This window comes from Camelina sativa, chromosome 8 (assembly GCF_000633955.1).
Source record: "Camelina sativa cultivar DH55 chromosome 8, Cs, whole genome shotgun sequence".
Classification (NCBI taxonomy): domain Eukaryota; kingdom Viridiplantae; phylum Streptophyta; class Magnoliopsida; order Brassicales; family Brassicaceae; genus Camelina; species Camelina sativa.
In genome coordinates this window covers 3,750,377-3,771,978 of record NC_025692.1, presented here as the reverse complement: position 1 = coordinate 3,771,978, position 21,602 = coordinate 3,750,377, and the positions used below count along the sequence as shown (strand labels likewise).

At 36.9% G+C, this 21,602-nt stretch overlaps 5 protein-coding genes across 6 annotated transcripts in view; 1 reads left to right on the top strand and 4 right to left on the bottom strand.

Annotated features, from left to right (window-relative positions):
* Positions 13,010–14,958, bottom strand: LOC104706007. The gene is made up of 3 exons (XM_010422124.2): positions 14,685–14,958; positions 13,734–13,948; positions 13,010–13,640 (listed from the first exon to the last, which is right to left on the bottom strand). Exons 1-3 carry the CDS (start codon positions 14,778–14,780, stop codon positions 13,307–13,309), a joined length of 645 nt encoding a protein of 214 aa, XP_010420426.1. The 5' UTR covers positions 14,781–14,958; the 3' UTR covers positions 13,010–13,306.
* LOC104709181 (probable polygalacturonase At3g15720) lies at positions 16,110–17,927 on the top strand. Its single transcript, XM_010425834.1, has 6 exons — positions 16,110–16,277; positions 16,374–16,514; positions 16,674–16,832; positions 16,925–17,214; positions 17,307–17,415; positions 17,514–17,927. The coding sequence occupies exons 1-6, from the start codon at positions 16,110–16,112 to the stop codon at positions 17,925–17,927; spliced, it is 1,281 nt and encodes a 426-aa protein (XP_010424136.1).
* On the bottom strand, positions 18,419–19,194 carry LOC104706006. The gene has a single exon (XM_010422123.2). The coding sequence runs from the start codon at positions 19,054–19,056 to the stop codon at positions 18,667–18,669; it is 390 nt and encodes a 129-aa protein (XP_010420425.1). The 5' UTR covers positions 19,057–19,194; the 3' UTR covers positions 18,419–18,666.
* LOC104709180 lies at positions 19,589–20,020 on the bottom strand. Its single transcript, XM_010425833.1, has one exon. It carries the CDS (start codon positions 20,018–20,020, stop codon positions 19,589–19,591), a length of 432 nt encoding a protein of 143 aa, XP_010424135.1.
* LOC104706005 overlaps positions 20,370–21,602 on the bottom strand; it is a 2,319-nt gene continuing 1,086 nt past the window's right edge. The window contains exons 3-6 of one of the 2 annotated variants that reach the window (XM_010422121.1): positions 21,429–21,595; positions 20,956–21,037; positions 20,791–20,859; positions 20,370–20,673 (exon numbers count right to left, since the gene is read on the bottom strand). In XM_010422121.1, coding sequence (XP_010420423.1) covers positions 20,503–20,673; positions 20,791–20,859; positions 20,956–21,037; positions 21,429–21,595 — 489 coding nt within the window. In that variant the 3' untranslated portion in view covers positions 20,370–20,502. Of the gene's footprint in view, positions 20,674–20,790; positions 20,860–20,951; positions 21,038–21,428; positions 21,596–21,602 lie in introns of both variants that reach the window. The other variant, XM_010422122.2, reaches the window with a different exon arrangement.

The following is a 21,602-nucleotide window of genomic DNA, read 5'->3' as shown; positions in this document are numbered from 1 at the left end:
AATTTTATTAATGGGCCATACCCTTAATGGGCTTTAGGCTTGAAAAATACACAAACGCAAGAGTTACAAAACTAAAAAAATTCCGACTAACAACATCAAAAATCAAGGTTGGGTCTGGGCGGTTAAACAGAGGCAGAGAATTCAGTCTACTATCTCCGTCGAATACAAAGTTCACAAATTTGTGATTTTGTTATCGGATCGGGTTTTTCAACCGAAATACTCGGTTCCCGTCTCCAAACTATTTACTAACGACACGTCGGATCCGCCACAAGCTTCCCAAAATAGATCCATTCTCCGACTCTCTGTAAACTGTTACTACTTTTTCTGTTGTTATTCTCTCTTTATGTAAAACTGAAGGGTTATTGGTTTAGGATTTGAATGGAATTTTAAAAACTTTAAATGTTATTTAGAATTTAGAATTTTATAAAGTCAATAAAAGGTATCGTGTGAATTAGTGATTTGATGGCGTCTCTCTCTGGGGACGACTCATGGGGCGATTTTCGCCCATTCATAGCCTGCTTTGATTCTCCGTCAAGGAGTTGTTTTCTGTCCGATATACTCTGTTTTTTGAATTTTCAGGGATCTGTCGGCGGTTATTGTCTGTCCATTTTTAATGGCAGTTACTTGTCTCCCTCTTTTATGGGAGTTAATCGTTTATCAAAACCGCCATGGATCCCATCCTATAAATTCAGTATCTTCCCTCACTTTCTACTCAATCCTTTACCCGTTTCTGTTACTCCGTTCTCTACCAAACTCATCATAATGAGTGACTTTCTGAGAAAATCTGTGCAAGATCTTGATTTGGGGATTGAAGATGCCCCAATTGCTTTTCCTTCTGAATTCAGTTCTCGCGCCGCTTCGGTGAACCGCTACTCGATTGTTGTCACGCCGGTGAATCTCCGGAAACAAAATCTCCGGGCTTTAATCCGTCATATGCCTAGAGTGTGGGGCTTTGCGGATACTTGTGTGGGACGGTTACTAGATGGAGGTAGGGCGCTGTTCCGTTTTCAGACAGAGGAATCAATGGATTTGGTGCTGCGACGCGGCCCTTGGTTTTTCAATGACTGGATGATCACGACTCATCGCTGGTATCCAAATATTGGTGAGAATGACATGAAGATCATCCCATTCTGGGTTCAAACTGAAGGTATCCCCACTCTCTACTTAACGAATGTAACAGCTAGGTGGGTTGGCAATAGAGTAGGCTATGTTACAGATGTTGATTATGATGAGAATGTTAATCAAGTTGGGGCTGTAAGAGTTAGGATTGCCTGGAATATAGACGATCCTTTACGTTTTCAGAAGAATCTCAAGTTTTCTCTAGATGAAAACACCGTGATTAAGTACCGATATGAAAGGCTTAGGAATTTCTGTACTAAGTGTGGATCGCTAAAACATGATACAAAGGACTGCTCTTTGTCCTTTGACAACAATGATCCACCGGAATCTGGAGACGATAGCGATGATGATCACCAACCTGATGATCGAGACAAAATGTCTGACTCTGACACTTTACCTTTAGTGGATCCCGCAACCCTTATTCCTGGTCTCCAAATGTCACCACCAAATACTGCTGGATTTGGATATGTCCCACATATCACAACTTCCTCTTCTCTCCCAAGTGTCTTTGAAGATACTGAACTGATCGCCGAAAGGATACACTATCTCCACTCAAAATACATGAAGAAGGTTGATGGTACTCAGACATCGGAGGACTATCTGGACAGAGGCTCTGACAATGCACAACCACAGTTTGCCTTCCTAAAGCGTAAGAGGGTGCGGTTTGAAACAGTCTTTAACAGAGTTGAAGCTGCGGAAGAGTTGGCGGTCCTAAGCCAACTGCGAAAAAAGGAAAACGAGAAATGTTTGTGGACTCGTATTCAGTCAACAAGGGATTCGACGGAGGCGCGGGGGGCCCGATACCCCCAGATCCAATATGAAGATCATCTCCTGGAATTGTCAGGGCTTAGCTCAGCTGCTGACTTCTTCTCGCTTATCTAAATTATGTTTTTCTTCTAAGTGTGACATTCTCTTTCTCTCTGAAACTCGTAACAACTCTGAATTTGTAACTAAAGTAAAGGATGATCTAGGATTTTATGATGTTTTAATTCAGCCCCCTGAAGGAAGGAGTGGTGGCTTAGCCCTAATGTGGAGGAAGAATGTATCGTTATCCTTACTTTCTAAGGATGAACGACTCATTGATGTTGTTGTAACTCTTAATAATAATATGTTTCACTTGTCTTGTGTGTATGGTCATCCTACACAAAGTGAACGACACATCTTATGGGAAAGATTTGAACACATATCCTTATATCGCAATGCTCCATGGATCATAATTGGCGATTTTAATGAAATTGTATCAAACCAGGAAAAAGTTGGTGGTCCGGCATGAGATGAGTGGACGTTTAGAGATTTTCGACATATGATCACAATGTGTGATTTAATGGATATCCGATCCAGGGGAAACAAATTCTCTTGGGTGGGAGAACGATATTCCCATACTGTTCTGTGTTGTCTGGACAGGGCCATGATAAATATTGCGGGTACTGCTACTTTTCCCAACGCCGAAGCTCATTTCTTGGAGTTCTGGTTCAGACCATAAACCTATTCTGCTATACTTGAATAACAACAACAAACAGAGAAAAAGAATTTTCTATTTTGATAAGAGACTTTGTAAAGTTCCGGTTTTCAAAGAGGTAGTTCATCGTGGCTGGTCTGGGGAGAATGATTGTGATGATATCCCAATCACGACAAGGATTAGTAGTTGCAGAAAAGCAATGGCTGAGCTCAAACAACAATCTCAACTTAATGTCGATATCAGGATAAAGTCATTACAATCTCAGTTGAATGAGGCCATGGAGAGTGTATCACAAGTAGTCCGAATGTGCATCCCTCAGTTGCACCAAGATTTAACCAAAGCGTATAAGGACGAAGAGACTCATTGGAAACAAAAAAGTCGTAATCAGTGGATGCAAGAAGGTGACAACAACACAAGTTTTTTTCATGCTTGCGCACAAACAAGATTTTCACAAAACAATCTTACATCTATATCTGATGAGAGTGGAATCGTATTCAGGGGAGATAAGAACATATGAGATCATGCTCAGAAATTCTTTTCTGATCTCTTTTCAACAAGCGGACATTATGTTTCAACTCAGGAATTTGCTGATTTTGAGCCAAAGGTCACAACAGAGATAAATGATGCTCTTACAAAGTCATTTAGTGATGAAGAGATATATAAAGCCATCTGTTTAATCGGTGATGACAAAGCCCCTGGGCCATATGGACTAACAGCACGATTTTATAAAAGCTGTTGGGACAAGGTTGGAAAGGATGTGATAAAAGAGGTTAAATTTTTTTTAAGACATCAATAATGAAGCAGAGCATCAATCAAACTAATATTTGCATGATTCCAAAGATAGAAAACCCTGTGACTCTTTCGGATTTTCGACCAGTTGCTCTCTGCAATGTTTTATACAAGATAGTTTCGAAATGCTTAGTCCAAAGACTCAAACCACATCTTAATAATATTGTCTCTGAAGCACAGGCAGCTTTTATCCCAAGGCGATTGATTCAGGACAATGTGATGATAGCACATGAGATAATGCACAATTTAAAAGTTCGAAAGAGAGTTTCTCAGTCCTATATAGCTGTGAAAACATATGTGAGTAAAGCCTATGACAGAGTTGAGTGGAACTTCCTTGAAACAACATTAAAGCTATTTGGCTTATGTGACAAATGGATTGGATGGATCATGGCAACAGTAAGAACAGTTAACTACTCTATGTTGATCAATGGAGCCCCATATGGAAATATAATACCTCAACGTGGAATTCGACAAGGAGATCCTTTATCACCTTATCTCTCTATCCTCTGTTCGGATATTTTAAGTCATCTGATTGATTCTAAGGTATCAGAGGGAGCAATCAAAGGAATTCATATTGGTCTTGGGGTACCACGTATTACACATCTGCAATTCGCAGATGATTCTCTTTTCTTTTGCCAAGTAAGTAGAAAAAAATGCCAAGCCTTAAGAGATGTTTTCGACGTCTATGAGTACTACTCAGGTCAAAATAATAAATACATCCAAATCACTGGTAACTTTCGGGTCGAGGGTTTATGGTTGGACTCAGGACAGACTCAAACAAATTCTAAATATTGCTAACTATGGAGGTGGAGGAAAATATTTGGGTCTACCTGAACAATTTGGTCGAAAGAAATCAGAAATGTTTAATTTCATTTTAGACAGAGTTAAAAAACGTACATCAAGCTGGACTGCTAAAAAGCTAACCCCTGCAGGAAAGGAAATTATGCTAAAGTCAGTTGCAGTTTCAATGCCAGTCTATGCAATGTCTTGTTTTAAACTACCTAAGAGTGTTACTTCAGATCTAGAATCTCTGTTAATGAACTTCTGGTGGGAGAGAAATTCAAATAAACGAGGTATACCATGGATTGCATGGAACAAGCTTAAGCTGTCAAAGAAAGAAGGTGGATTAGGATTTAGAGATTTGGAGAAATTTAATGATGCTCTTCTTGCAAAACAAGCATGGAGACTAATTCAACATCCAAATTCATTATTTGCAAAGGTGATGAAGGCACACTACTATAAAGATGATCCTGTTCTAGATGCAAAACCTCGCAAGAATCAATCATATGGTTGGTCTTTTCTACTACTAGGCCTTGACCTTATAAAGAGAGGAACCAGATACATCGTTGGAGATGAAAAATCGATTCGGGTTGGTATTGATAATGTCCTTCCATCTCATCCTCCTCGTCCCGTTACACATCAGTCTCCTGACCCCAATCTTTCAATAGACCATTTTATTGATGCCGGAGGTAGCTACCGTTCATGGGATACATCAAAAATTGCATCATTGATCACTGCTGAAGATGGTGAAATTTTACAAAAAATTCATCTCTCGATAATAGAACAGAGTGATAAACTCATTTGGAATTACTCTCTTTCTGGAGACTATATAGTCAAGTCTGGATACTGGTTTTTAACACATGATCCCCATGATATCATTATGAATCCTTTAACCATCCATGGTTACACAGAGCTCAAACAAAAAATTTGGCGACTTCATTTGATGCCAAAAATAAAGCATTTCCTCTGGCGTATAGTCTCTCGTGCACTCCCTACTACTACACGCCTGAGAACAAGAGGAATGAATATATAAGCTCTTTGTCCTAGATGTCGACAAGAAGATGAAACTATTCTCCATGCTCTCTTCACATGTCCGTTCGCAAAAATGGTTTGGCATACCTCCAACACTCCCTTACTGAATGTCAACCAATTGGAACAAGATGCTGAAGCTAATTTATCAAATATCATCAATCGATCAATCCAACAAGCTACCACCACATTTGACTCTTAACTACCATTTTGGCTCCTTTGGCGTATTTGGAAGGCTAGAAACAACTCTGTTTTTAATGATTATCGGGAGGGGGCCTCAAAGACTGTACTACTCTTAATTGCTGAAACAAAAGAATGGATAAATATTACAAAAACTCCTGATCCTCATGGGCATGAAAGCAGACATACACAAACAACACAAACTACTTGGACCCCGCCCTTTTTTTCTATGTTGAAGTGTAACTTTGATGCAGGTTTCGACATAGACAACCATACAGTTACAGGTGGATGGATTGTAAGAAATTATCTTGGACATGCACTGGTTTGGGGTGCACAGAAACTTTCTGAAGCCGAGAATTCATTGGAAGCTGAGGCAAAAGCTGTATTATTGGCTCTCGAACAAACATGGCAACATGGATATGATTCTATCATTTTTGAGAGAGATAATGAATCTTTATATAAGTTGATCAATGGTACTTTAAAGAATGCTTCACTATCAAATCTATTGCAAGATATCAAGTATTGGACTACAAAATATAGCTTGTTTAGTTTCAAATTCGTTAAACGTGAAAACAATCATGTAGCTCATACTTTAGCGAAATTTGGCTGTAGAGATCAAGAGTCTTATACTGAGTCTGTAATGGTACCTGAATGGTTACATACCCCTCTTTGTAATGACATTTTCTAAATCAATATAAGTTCTAGTGGAGTAAAAAAAAAAAAGGTATCGTGTTATTCAATTTAAACAAAAAAATCTAAAATTGTTAATGAATTTAATTATTATATTATTGGTTCACGATCTTATACATTTTTTTACAAAATAAAGTTATTGAAAGTATTATAAAAATACTATATTGTTTGGAGTATTTTACAAGATTTTAGACAATTAATCAACAAAAGCTATACATTACTCTTTAGCAATTCTTACAAATCTTTCACTTATTCATTTTTGATGATTTTATTGAAATCTTAAAAAGTTCTTTATAAATTAGAATCCAGCAACACCCCCTAAACTACTTCAGTTTGGTTACTAAAGTGATTACTAAAGTGACTATAGTTCATTTAAGATCGGACCGGATCGGTTTGCTACTAAATGTGAGGTAAGTAAATATATTATTTTTTGGAGCAAAATAATTAAATTGTTAAAAATTTGATCCATTTAAGTTTTTACAATTTATAAGAAGTTTTTCATTTACTCTGCTAAAAACAAAAATCAAAGGACCACATTTATTTCCGCAATATCACAAAAATAAATAAAATGGGAAATATTATTCTATCATTCGTAATGAGATGAACGAATGTTTTGGGGATTAGTCATTTTCATTTCGGTTTAATCAATACTTATTTATCTGTCAAATGAATTAGATAAAAGATTAGTGGTGCGCCCCGATTCATCATATAAATGATTCAATTAATCAAAGGTATCTTCTTTAGGAGTTATATATGATGAATCTAGTTCTAGATAAACAATAATTCATTCATTCCAAAAAATCAAGCATTGTAGTTATATCAAAAACTGAAACAATCAAGCATATATGTAACGTAACTTTACGATTTTTTTCATTTTTGCGGTTCATTCGGATAGAATTGATTTTGTAAACAAGCATAAATTGTTTTTATGTTGTAAAACACTTGGGTGGACTTCCATAACCGGCCTGTTACATGTCATAGTGTGTAAGGCCTATGGCCGAAGGTCCATTACCTATTTCCTATGTCTAGTCGGTTTTGTATAATCTCTATATATATGTGTAACATTCGATCATCATTAATAAGAATAAGACAAGAGAAAACCTCCTTCGAGTTTCTCTAGTTTACAACACGTTATCAGCACGACTCGTTCTAAAGTCCAACTGAGAAAATTCCCTAACCCTAAAACCCTAAAAACCGCCGCACATAAAACCCCTGTTCGTCCAAGCCCTCAACCAGATCAAGTTCGTAGCTCGGCGGTGGTTCTAGTTCGTGATCAATCTGTGTTCGTGGTCAAGCTTCAGTTCGTGATCAAGTTCTGTTTGAGACTAGTCCGAGGTTCGTGATCAAAATCAAGGTATATTCGAGGTCTTTAGCTTCCAGATCAATTCCAGTCAACCCCAAACGGTGTAAGGTAAATAATCAAACCTTATAAGAACACATGTATCGAATCTGGACTTAAATCCTATAAGAACCCTAATATCTACAAGTAAACAATCAACAAACAAAACCCTAAGCTTTGAAATCCTAAAATCCTAAAACTTTAAAATCTGATTGTTTGAGGTTTAGGATTGCTTAGATTGTTTGAAATTACACTAATTATGATATGTTTAAAATCTGGTTGATATTGATTGTTTGCTTGTTGCATGAAAACCTTAGAACTAGAAACCTAAAATCGAAAATATTAATCTGTTTTGTTCTAAGTATAATCCGATTGTTCTTGGCTGTTTTGTTTAAAATCAAAACCCTAAAATTAGATCTTAAAATCGGAAATCCTAAGGAATTATTATCTCCCTAAAATTTGTCATTATCCTATTTAAAGAAAAAGGAAATTTAATAAAAGGAAATTTTATCTAAGAAAAAGGAAAATTGCTAAAACCTGAAATTTGTCCATATTTCATGTTCATACTAGAATTTGTCTAGGATTGTATTTTCATGCATGTTAAACCACGAAAATTTGAGTATAAATAAGCATGGCATGGTTCGGTCTCAAATACTGCATGGCCCTAAGTGATTAGCATGGTTCGGTCTCAAATACCGCATGGCCTAAATTTGTTGCATGGTTCGGTCTTAAATACCACATGTTAATCGTATGCATGTTTTCTATTTTAAAGATGGCAAAGCTCAACAACCTCTCCTATGCTGCCCTTAATGTTTCTGGAGATAATTACTTGCAATGGGCATTGGACACTAAGATCAATCTAAAATCAAAGGATCTTTGTGAGTGCATTGAGGATGATAATGACTGTTCTGAAAAGAACAAGTACAAGGCAATAATGCATATTCACCATCACCTTGCTGAGAGTCTCAAAAACCAGTACCTCACTATTGAAGATCCTCTTGACCTTTGGACAGCATTGAAAAACAGATATGGACACCAAAAGACGGTGCTCCTGCCAAAGACTCAATTTGATTGGAAAAACTTAAGGATCCAGGATTTTAAATCCGTGGATGAGTATAACTCAGAGCTATTTAAGATAGTCTCAATCCTAAAGTTATGTGGTACCGAGGTGACTGAGGAGGACTTGATAGAGAAGACATTCTCTACCTTTCACTCCAATAACGTACTGCTTTAACAGCAGTATCGTGAAAAGGGGTTTAAGACGTTTGCAAGCCTCATATCTTGTTTGTTGCTTGCTGAGCAGAACAATGATCTATTGATGATGAATAGTGCTTTGAGACCTCCGGGTACAGCTCCATTACCGGAAGCTCACAAGGTTGACATGGCAAAGAAAATCCCAAAGAGCCGAAAGAGACTATAGAGTCTAACTATGTCCATAGGGACAAGTTTGGCCATGACCGTGGGAGAAGTGGACGTGGTGGTCCTGGTCGTGGGAGTTACCAAGGACACAATTTTGGTGGTCAAGGCCGTGGAAACCAATTCGGCTTCGGCTGAGGTCGGGGTAGAGGCCGCGATATATTTAAACCGCAACATAAGACCAAGTCCACTTGCCATAGATGTGGTATGGATAACCACTGGATAAAGACATGCAGAACTCCTAAGCACCTTGTTGATCTCTATGGTGAAGGTGATTTCGACAATGAGAAGGATGACCTATTGGATTATGAAACTTCCGATTTCTTGAGAAAGGATAATTAAACTCAAATGTGGTATTGATTTAATTTTATGTTTTATGCTTTGCATTTGATTGGCTTTTGATTTTGGATTATTGTTTTGGTTTAAATTCAGTAATATTATTACCTTTAAATATGCATTTGTTATGCTTTTATGGCTAAAACATAAATTCTTGTCCATATTGAGAAATGGCTGAGGACAAGAACATAATTGTGGTGGATAGTGGATCCAGCCACACAATTTTGAATGATAAGAGATATTTTGCATAATCTCATTTTTGAAAAATGCCAATATTAGCACAATAGCGGGTATAGCAAGTTTAATTAAAGGCTACGGCCAGATGCACATCTTGAACTAAGTGATGCCTTATATTCACCCAGCTCAAAAGGAGCTTATTAAGTCTAAAAGACATTCATTTGAATGGTTTACATGTTGAAACTAAGGGTCAAGAAAACCAAGAGTTCCTATGCATTATTGAAATCACCCAAGGATCTAAGAAAATCCTAGAGACTATACCCGCATTATTTACTGGTTTTTACCATGCTAAGATTAATATGATAAAGGCTAATTTGGCAATGAATAAAATGTTCAATGAACAATGCACTTTATGGCATGACCGGCTTGACCATCCGGGTTCTAACATGATGCGTAAGCTAATTATGAATTCTAATGGGCACACTCTAAAAGAGAGAAGTGTTATTCCTAAAAAATCTCACGTGTGTAGCATGTACACAAGGGAAACTCATTTATAAGGCCATCACCAGTCAAAGTAACTAAAGAGATTTTCCACTTAAGACTATACGTCTAGATAATGCTGGTGAATTTACATCCCAAGCGTTTAATGATTATTGTATGTCCATGGGGGGAAGTGTGTAATATCTTGTGGCACATGTACATACACAGAATGGATTAGCTGAATCCTTCATTAAACAAATACAATTGATTGCTTGACCATTACTCCTGAGGTCGAAGCTTCCTGTGTCGGCTTGGGGACACGCAATATTACATGCAATAGAAATTATACGCATCAGGCCATCTAGTGAGAATAAAGAATAAATATTCGCCATCCCAATTATTAATGGGTCATGAGCCAGACATATCTCATCTAAAGACATTTGGGTGTGCCGTTTAGGTACCGATTGCATCATCACAGAGAATAAAGATGGGACCTCAAAAGAGGATGGGAATATATGTTGGATATGATTCTCCCACCATTATTAAGTATCTTGATCCAACTACGGGTGATTTATTTAAGGCCAGATACGCGGATTGTCAGTTTGCTGAATCCGAATTTCCTATGTTTGGTGGAGAGAATAACAAGCTGGTCAAGCAATTATCATGGAATCAAACATCCTTAAATTGGCAAGATCCTCGGACTCTAGCATGTGAGGCAGAGGTCCAAAAGATTATACATTTGCAAAAGCTAGCTATTCAATTGCCAGATTCCTTTGCTGACCCAAAGAGAGTAACAAAGTCGTACATACCAGCTTGTAATGCACCAGTACGTATTGATGTTCAAGAGGGACACAATAAAGTTGCTACAGAGTCTAAGGCCCGTTTGAAACGTAGTAGACCATTAGGTTCCAAAGATAAGAACCCTCAAAAATCTAAGAAAGGTGCAAATAAAACCAAGGTTGAGGAAATTATAGACATGGCCGCGGCAAATCCTAAGGTACCGAATGAGGTTTGGGACGCTGAACCTCAAGGACCTAAAGGTATTGATAATAATGAGATCTCGATAAATTATATCATGTCTGGAATAAAATGGAACCAAAAAGATGTTGACATCGATGAAATATTTGCATACAAGGTAGCACTTGAAATAAATGAGGATCATGAACCCACATCTATATTAGAGTGCACTCAAAGTAGAGATTGGTTAAAATGGAAAGAAGCCGTTGACGTAGAGTTAAACTCTTTAAAGAAGAGGAATGTGTTTGGTCAGATCTTAAGGACACCATTTGATATAAAGCTAGTTGGACACAAGTGGGTATTTGTAAGAAAGAGAAATGAGAGTAATGAAATAGTGAGATATAAGGCACGGCTTGTAGCACAAGGATTCTCTCAAAGACCAGGAATAGATTATGAGGAAACATACTCCCCTGTGATGGATGCAACGACTTTTAGATATTTAATAAGTCTGGCTATAAGATAAAAACTGGATTTGCGTTTAATAGATGTTGTAACCGCATATTTATATGGTCCACTGGATAATGAGATTTATATGAGATTACCAGAGGGTATTAAGCTCAAAGATAAGAGTGGTTCTCGAGAACAATACTGCATAAGGCTAGACAAATCCCTTTATGGACTGAAACAAAGTGGGCGAATGTGGTACAATAGACTAAGTGAGTACCTAGCCAAAGAGGGCTATAAGAATGATCCCATCAGTCCATGTATTTTTATAAAGAAGTTTGCAAACAAAGGATTTGTAATCATAGCAGTATATGTGGATGATTTGAATATCCTAGGAACCTCTGGGGAAATCGCTCAAACAATTGAATATCTCAAGAAAGAATTTGAAATGAAAGACCTAAGTAAGACTAAGTTCTGTTTGGGGTTGTAACTTGAGTACATAAATGATTGAATCCTTGTGCATCAAATGGCATATACTGAAAAGGTACTCAAGAGGTTTAATATGGACCAAGCTCACCCATTGACTAGTCCAATGGTTGTAAGGAGCCTTGATTTGGATAAAGATCCATTCGGTCCAAAGAAGGACGATGAAGAAGTTCTCGGTCCTGAAGTGCCATACCTCAGTGCTATAGGAGCGTTAATGTTCTTGGCTAGCCACACTAGACCGGACATATGTTTTGCCATGAACCTCCTACCAAGATTTAGTTCTTGTCCGACCCAAAGACACTGGAACGGTATCAAACATGTGTGGCGTTACCTACAATGAACACTTGATTTGGGTTTATATTATACTAACCATAACAAAGAAGGTTTAGTTGGTTTTGCTAATGCAAGTTACTTATCGGATCCTCATAATTCAAAGTCTCAAACCGGTTATGTGTTTACACACGGTGGTACCGCGATTTCATGGCGTTCTATGAAGCAGAGCATTGTGGCCACTTCATCTAATCATGCGGAAATCCTAGCTATTCATGAAGCCAGCCGTGAGTGTGTTTGGTTGAGGTCGATGACTCAACATATCAGGACAGATTGTGGCATGATCGACGATAAGGAAGCAACAGTTATATATATGAGGACAATACGACTTGCATCGCACAACTCAAGGAAGGGTACATTAAGGGAGATCGGACGAAGCACATCTTACCCAAGTTCTTCTTCACACATGAACTACAAAAGGCCGGAGAAGTTCAAGTGGTACAAGTTCAATCCTGCGACAACTCAGTCGATCTCTTCACTAAGTCTTTACCGACATCGACGTTCAAGAAGCTCACGCACCAGATTGGAATGCATAGACTTAGGGACTTCTAGTGATGCTTAGAACAGGGGGAGCAATGTGGGCTGTACTCTTTTTCCTTCACCATGGTTTTGTCCCACTGGGTTTTCCTGGTAAGGTTTTAATGAGGCAGCACCCCCAAGCGTATTGTGCTGATCCCTTAGCATCGGCACGGTTATGTCATCCAAGGGGGAGTGTTGTAAAACACTTGGAGTGGACTTCCATAACCGGCCCGTTACATGTCCTAGTGTGTAAGGCCCATGGCCGAAGGCCCATTTCCTATTTCTAGTTGTTTTGTACTATCCCTATATATATATGTGTAACATTGGATCATCATTAATAAGAATAAGATAAGAGAAAACGTCATTCGAGTTTCTCTAGTTTACAACATTTTATTCAATAACACGTGCCAAACTGCAGTTGGTCGGCCCAGTGATAGATATTACAAGAATTATGGGTTCCAAAATATGACAATGTCACCTTACCATACAATCTTTTATTTAGGGTCAAGATTGTTCCAGACGAACACTTCTCCATAACCATTTTTGAGGTTTGTTGACTAACAGAAATGAGAAAGGGACAAAGAAGAAGAAGAAAAAACTACACAATGCATAATAAGTGACGTTTTTAGGGTCCCCAAGGATTTCTACTTCCAACAACATTAGCAATCATTACAACGTTTCATAATCTCACAGACAAGAATCACAAACACAAACCCTTTTTTATCTATATGCCCTCCTAAACCTAAACGTGTTTCACAAGCAAAGCCTTGTCTGTTTTAAGTGAACTGTCTTCTCATGTAAGTATCCTCATGAACAAAGACAGGATCTTCAACTCTCTCTGGAATCTGAGCCTGCCCCATTGCTATACCTGCTCCTTGGTTCGCCGGGGTCATTGTGGCAGCAACATTTTGCTTACTTGAGCCCAAACATAAATAGTAGACAATCCCGAGGGTAATAGTAACAAGCGAAAGCACAGCACCGGTAGAGAAAACGCCCGGTTTCACAATGTAGCAAAAGTAAGGGCTAACAATATCTGTTGATTCCTCGATGTGTTCATCATTGAGGGCAGCTCCAGTAAGCAGCACAAGGAAAGCTATTACGAAAGTGAACCTAAAGCAATGCGACGAAATCATTAGTTGTAAGCAGGCATTACCAAGTAGGAAACTTAAAACAAACAAAGGAACAAGAAATTCTGAGAATTACCAGGAAACAACAAAGCAGATTAAGGAGATAATCCACTTAGACCTCGAAGGAGAAGGACCTTTTCTACAACAGAAACAACTACTCGAGACACTGACAATTATCTGAGCCATCATCAGAAAGAGAGCAGAAGTGAAGCCGAGATCGTAAGCTGGACTTCTTGGATAACTGCATTTTTTTATTGAATTTGTTTCGGTGGTAACCTTGACTTGAGATCTCTGTGTCGATTTAAGACAAAAATGAGAATAAACAAACTTTTAGACCAAGTTTGAAACGTTACACAAAACAAAACCAGATACAAACCATTGGCAAGGAAAATACACAAAAAAAAATGTTTCAAGAACTTACTAACAAACAACTTAAGTAATGTAGAACTTCGTTCATTTACATACACTGCAGAATCCTTATGACTAATCAAAGATCTTTCAACTTAATCGATCAATACATAAAACTCAATAAAGAAAGACTATAACTTTGTTCTATAAACTGAATGTAACATGATATTATTCCAAAACCCATAAATGAATTGTGAGAAATACTTATGAACAAAAGACTTGGTTTAAGTGGAATGTGACATATAACAAATGAATGCATATGCAATTAACAAAATATACCAGCAGCATACCACATAGACACATAGTATTTACAAAAACTGTTGTACCATTGCTGTTTCATTGACAGGTAAAAATTCCCAAAACCAACGAGTTCCCCACCAATTATTATTCAACTCATATCTCAAAGATTGAAGCTTTCATCTCAAACGCATTTCAGGCAAAAACGAATTTCAATAAAAAGAAAAGAAGACAAAACCCACAACAAATACATCTTCTTTAGAGAGATTTCTCTATCAGCAACAATAGAGAGATTGAAATTAACCACCCAAAATCATGAGACAAATCACTACCAAAGAGAAACCCTACAAAGTGATGTCTCAAAAGGGAAGAAGAAAGAAACCTTGATTCGAGTAGCTTCAGCGGCGAAGGCAGTAACAGCTGACAATAAACCAAGTAGCGATAAGACACAACACATCACAACCTTTCTCCTCTCCATCTCTCACACTCCAACAACTCCAAAGATGCTTCCTTTTATTTTTTTATTTTTTTAATTCTCTCTATCCTTCCAAGTTCCAATTTTACTGTTTCTCCTTTTTTGGGGGGTTTCGTCTTCGTTTGTAAGGAAACGTAAAGTTGGTGACAAACCCATTAAACACCGCACTTACTTTTTCAGTCGGCAAAGTTAAAGTACTCTTCCTTCCTTGTTTTTACTCTCTTCAGATCCACGCGTGTTGTTCATTTCAATATTTTGTTGTTACTCTCTCCTTATTTTAAAACTAAAACTAAACTACTTCGGTTTGGTTTCTGAATTGACTAGTTCACTTAAGATCGGACCGGATCGGTTTGCCACTAATTGTGAGGTACGCAAATTAATTAAATTGTTAAAAAATTGCTCCATTTAAGTTTTTATAATTTATAAGAAGTTTTTCATTTACTCTGCTACAAACTAAAAACTAAAATCAAAGGACCACATTTTTTTTTTCGCAATATTACAAAAATGAATAAAATGGCAAATATTATTCTATCATTCGTATTTTATCCATCCATGACTTATATATATTTCATCTTTATTCATTTCATATATATTTATTTAACTAAATAAACAAAAATTAGATGAATGAATGTTTGATAAATTTTTTTTGGTGTTTAGTCATTTTCATTTTGGTTTTATTCATCCATGACTTATTCATTTATTATTAAAACGTTAATAATAAATGATTTTCTTTTGGTAATTATAATTATACTAATAATGATATGAACGAGTTTTGGGGTATTATTAGTCATTTTCATTTCTAATGACATTTATTTAACTGTAAAATAAATTAGATAAAAGATTCTTGTAAAAATAAAAGGTTAGTGGTGCACACCGATTCATCATATAAATGAATCAATTAATCAAAGGTATCTTCTTTATGAGTTATGATGAATCTATTTCTATTTTTAGATAAGCAATAATTCATTCGTTCCAAGAATCAAGCATTGTAGTTATATCATAAACTGAAACAATCAAGCATACAATGATACAAGTAAACTATTACTTTTAGTCGTATACAAAACGGTTAATTACACTCTCTCCCTCCCAAGTTATATGATGTTTTTAGCAATATACGATTCCTTACTTTATCAAGATTTCAAAATATCTCAATTATAGTTCAAGATTAATTAGCGATAATCGCTAACCATAAAAAATTACAAAAACAAACGCAATATATATCAATTAACCACCTTTCTTTATACAAACCTATATACATTTAGATAAATATAGAAATGCATTATCCTTCAACTAATTCTCATCATCAAGCATACGTCGACGGCTCGTCCAAAGATGAAATCTTTGTTGTTCTTAGTCTTGTTATGTTTGTTTCGAATAAACAAATTAGGTATTTGCTTAGAAGAAGAAGCTCGAAAGGCTAACAACGGAGTTGGAAGGCCTGGATTCACAAGTGTCACTAGTTTCGGAGCTATTGGCGATGGAAAGACCGATGATACTAAGGTGCATATTTATAATAGAATCATCACACTATCAAATTGGTATATATAATCTTTGCTCAAGTGTGTATGTGCTTGCGTTATGTATGTTTTTTATCAGGCTTTTCTTAAGGCATGGGAAGCTGTATGTAAAGGAGGAAGTAGAGGTAATACAAAGATTCTAGTGCCTCAATGGAAAACATTCATGCTTAAGCCTCTTGCATTCGTCGGTCCATGCACCTCTTCCTCTATCTCCTTTATGGTATATATAACTAACTACTTTAATCTTATTTCTTTAGTTTCAAACTCTTTAAAAGTCCAACCTTTATGTGAAAAATGATTTTAATAGAAATTGATTTGTAGCTTGTTAAGACCATAACTTGACAATTGTTTAATTGGTTTGGCGATTTATTTACATTAGATAAAAGGTAATCTTGTGGCACCGAGTTACACTTGGTATGCGGGAAGATACCCAACATGGATTAATTTTGACAGTATCAACGGCCTAGTTGTCACCGGAGGTGGCACCATAGATGGTCGTGGTTCTTTGTGGTGGGGTAACGTTAATAAACGCCCCTCCGTAAGTCCATTTGCAAGACCTCCCACACTCAAATATATTAACCTTGGTCAAATCGTTTATCAGTTATTGTTGTTTCTTACTTGTTTTTATAGGCAATGAACTTCAACAACTGTAATGGTCTTAGGATTTCTAATCTCCGGCACTTGAACAGCCCTCGGAGTCATGTAGGACTAAGTTGTTCAAAGAACATCGAGGTCTCGGGTCTAAGGATGACTGCACCCGGCGATAGTCCCAACACCGATGGTATTGACATATCAAACTGTAAAAAAGTCAACATACACGGCTCAGTGATTGCCACTGGAGATGATTGCATTGCCATTAATAGTGGTTCCTCTGATATCAACATAACCGGCATTTTCTGTGGCCCTGGTCATGGCATCAGGTGATTCTTAAATTCATGATTCACAAACAATCATCATATAATACACACAAAGGTAAAAACTAAATCATATAGAGTACGAAATGATATTATAGTGTAGGAAGCCTTGGACTAAATGGAGATTTTGCAACCGTTGAAGAAGTTAGGGTAAAGAACTGCACTTTTACAAACACTCAGAACGGTGTCCGAATCAAGACATACCAGGTTGTCCATTATCTTTCTTTTGTTCATCATTGATACTCCCATAATCTTCAGCACATTCCTCAATTAAATATGGTTTCTTGTGTGAGTTTGTTCGGTAGAACGGATCAGGATATGCTAGGAAAATCTCGTTCATGGATATTAACATGGTTGCATCCGAAAACCCTATTATCATCGACCAGAGCTATCACAATGGGCGCACAAATAGAGGAAAGGGCAAGTCATCTAATAAATATCAAAATTGTCATTTTGCAAAACCAAAATCTCAGACCGGTAATGGCAAAGGAGTGAAAGTGAGCGATGTGCGTTACACTAGAATACACGGGTCATCAGCGAGCGATCAAGCTATCACATTGAACTGCGATGCAGACTTGGGATGTGTTGGAATTGTGATGGACAATGTGAATATGAACTCATCGACAACAGGTCACAAGGTGTTTGCTTCATGCAAAAATGCTGATGGGTCTTTTTATGATTCGAAAGTGACTTGTCTTAAAAAGTACTACCATCTATGATTCTTGTAATATATCTTTTCATGGTGAAACTGAAATCGATTCCTTGGAACTTGGAAGAACCAAAAAAGAAAATGGTTTCTTCTCATTTTTTGTTAGAGGAGAACCGTTTTAATCCGAGTTCTTATAGGTTAAAAAAGTTTAAAAGTGGTTCTAAATTATTTGGCTGAATAAATGATTGATGTTTCAGTTGGTTAACTTTGCAATAAATCCTGCAGAGAAAAGTTGGGTTTTTAGGTTCATCTAACAAAGACTGAAACTTTTGTGTCCACCACAGACACAAAAGGAACAATTAAAACTCCCTAAAGGATACTTTATAGAGAGATCAACTTAAAGTTGTGATTATAACACCTTCTGCAAGATGTTCAAGGAGCAACTTAGCCTAATTAGCTACATTACATTTACCTATTCCATTAGCCTAATTAGCTTTAGCTCTTCATGATTATATCAAACCAAGATGTTCAAACACAATTAAACAATGCTCTCCAAGCGTAAAGCATCATCAATTGGGAAGATTTAAGAGTTAATTAAAATCCAAACGAGTACCAAATCAGAGACCAAACACGGATTAACATATATATATATATATATATATATATATTTAAAGATCCTTACAACTCCAGATCAAACATTGAAACACACCAAAAACCTAAAAAAAACGACTCAAGTAGAGAAAACACCAAAGAACTCAAAAACAGTAAACGACCTGAAGACGAAAGACGAAGAAGGAAGGAGGATGCTCTTAATTGTTCTTGAGCCTCTCAACTCTCTGGTTAAGCTGCTCAATCCTGACAACCAAATTCGTAACGGAATAGAGAATCCAGTAGAAAACAAGAGCCGACGCGATCAGAAGCGCGTTACGCTGAGACTTCATGATTGATTTCTGGTGACGAAGATGCTCAGAAGGAGTACACGAATCGCCGTCGCAGGAAGGTCTAGTCTCGTACTTCCAGTAGATATCCATAAGAAGGAAGAGACAGAACGGGATGATCGAGAGGAACGGTTTGAGGAGGTTACGAGTCACAGCAACCAATCCTTTACGGAGAGCGTCGAGCCCAGGCATCGTCAAGAGGATCACCATGATCGCTTCAGCCGCTGCTGCGTAGCCTAATACAACCCATTCGAGAGCCATTTTTTTTGGATCTAGGTATCGATTGATTCGATAGAAGAGGCTTTTTTTTATAGATCTGAATCGGTTCTGATGATGATGAATGCTCTACTTTTTCTTAGTGAGCAAGTCTCTAGGTCTTCTTCGATTTTTGGGTACAAAAAGAGGAAGAAGATGTACGGAGGATGAAGCACGTGGCGCTTTTGAGGTGTACGCGTATCACTCGTCGAGGTTTTAATGGGCCTTATTATCTCAGCCCAATCTATTGGGTTTCCGTAGCTCGAATCATCACTTTTTAGAGAATTTTAATGACTCTTTTTTTTTTTTTTTCTCTTTTTAGTTTAGTGGATAAATACAGAACGTTAGTGTTATTATCATAAATATATGAAATGTATGTACAAGTCGTTAGTTTGTTTCTCGCATTGAAATGAGTAATAACGCAAAAAATATAAAAAATCAAAAGAATAACAAAGCTTCATAAACGAAAAGATTCATCAAAATCTTAAACAAAAGAATCAGTTAACATCAAAAGCAAGAATTTCCAATAACCAAAAAGCTAACATAATTCAAAGTCTTTGTCATCGTCATCCTCTATGACAACCCAATCTTGATTGATGTCTACATTTTCAAGAGGCTCCTTTGCAATTTGAGCTTGATCCTCAGATTTCTTTTCGTTCTTGTCCGAATTAGTTACAACATTAGACTCTTTTTTTGGCAGCTTCACAATAATCATTTCTTTAGGTTCAACTGAGAGAGATGGAGGAATTAGAGGATTACCAGGAAACTTGGAAGCTCCTCCAAATACTCTATCTTCACCACGATTTCCAAGCTCTATATAAATCTTGTCGATTTCAGACTTGGTCATAGGAGTTGAACGTTTGCGTAAACCTGAGTAACCAAATTCATTCCATGAAATTTCTCCATCTACATATTCATCATATCTTCTGAAAGTTTCTTTGAAATCTTTATAGTCTTTTGCTCTTGACATTTTTGTTGTTGATGTTTAAACTCTATGAAGTTGATTTATAGTGATTCTGAAGATCGTGTGAAATGAAGTCTGTTTTTATATTATATATAAGCTAGAAAGTTTATCTATTTACAAAATTAAAAATAAAATTTACTCTCTCGTTTTCCCTTTTTTTTTTTTTTTTTCTTTTACAAAATTACGCTATGATTATTTTCTTTATTATGTAATTATTGTTATGACAATTTTTAAAAAGCTCCCATTGGCCAAAAACTAAAAGACCGGCCAAAGTTGGACTATAATTAATTATTACGCTATTAATTAATTATTACGCTATTAATTAGACTTTTTTTTTTAATAGTTGGACTATAAATTGAGAAAAACAAAGTTATAACTGAAAAAGATTTACAAATGATTTAACTCCCAAGTTGATGTCATCAACATTACAAAGCTCAATTAAGAGGAGGGCTTGTTTCACTGTCTCACTAACATATAGTTCAAAATTTTCATTGAAGTCCATAAACAAGCAAAGCTCCAACAGCTCCAAGACCGGCCAATAAGCCAACAATGACACCAATCGGAGGCAATCCTCCTCCTATGGCCTTTCCTGTGTTCACATCATACTTGGCAAACCTCTTCTTTGGTGCTATACATTGAGGACATACGTATGTATCCGGCTGGAAGCAAACATCAAAATCTTAGTTATAAATAACTAGAGATAGACCTTAAAAACCGAAACGTTATGCAACTGAAACCAAAGTAATATAAACTGAAACTAGAAGATTCACACTCACTTGATCATCAAAAGGTTTGGATAAAGTGTATATGAATCCACAATCAAGACAAATGTGAGTAGCTCTTGCCTGCAAAAGAGAATGATGTTAAGACAAATCAATCGAGTTAAGCTTCTATAAAAGGGTTTTAAGATGCAATCATAGGAACAAAAGATTGCTACTAGCCTTCTGAGTCTCAGTTAACTTCCTTCCAAACCTCGGAGGAGCCGGACGCTTATTTAGTTTCTTGACATCAACGTCTGCACCTCTGTGTATGATCAAATATCATAAATTACATCAGAAACCATTCAAGAACCTCACACAAAGCACTTCTCCTCTTACACAATGACGCAGTATATCAACATAATTTCCATCATTGTTAAGGGAAGCGAGTCCAATGCATCAAAAGAAACCTCAAGTACTAATTTGTGAAGCTTAGTATTGCGAAAACTTAAGACTTATCAGCCACAGCATTAGACCATGGAAAAATGTGATAAAGAGTTTATGTTTTCACTGATTTTCTTGTGCCAAAAATCAAAGGAAACAGGTCACACATATAAACTAGCTGCTACGATTTATGATCATTTCAATCAGAAGCCACAAATCTAGCAAGACTCACCACCAAAATTAAACCAAGAGAGGCAAACACATACACTGACCTGCTAACAACAAAGTAGACAGAATCAGGTTTTGCCTGAATTGCGGTTTTAGTAAAGCCTAGTTTATCTGCAGGCCAAAGCTCATCTCCAAAGAAGCTGCTTGTGTAGATAACTTGATCTCCAGATTTAAGCCCAGCTTTTGCTGCGTTCCCACCTCCTTCCACACCCTGACAA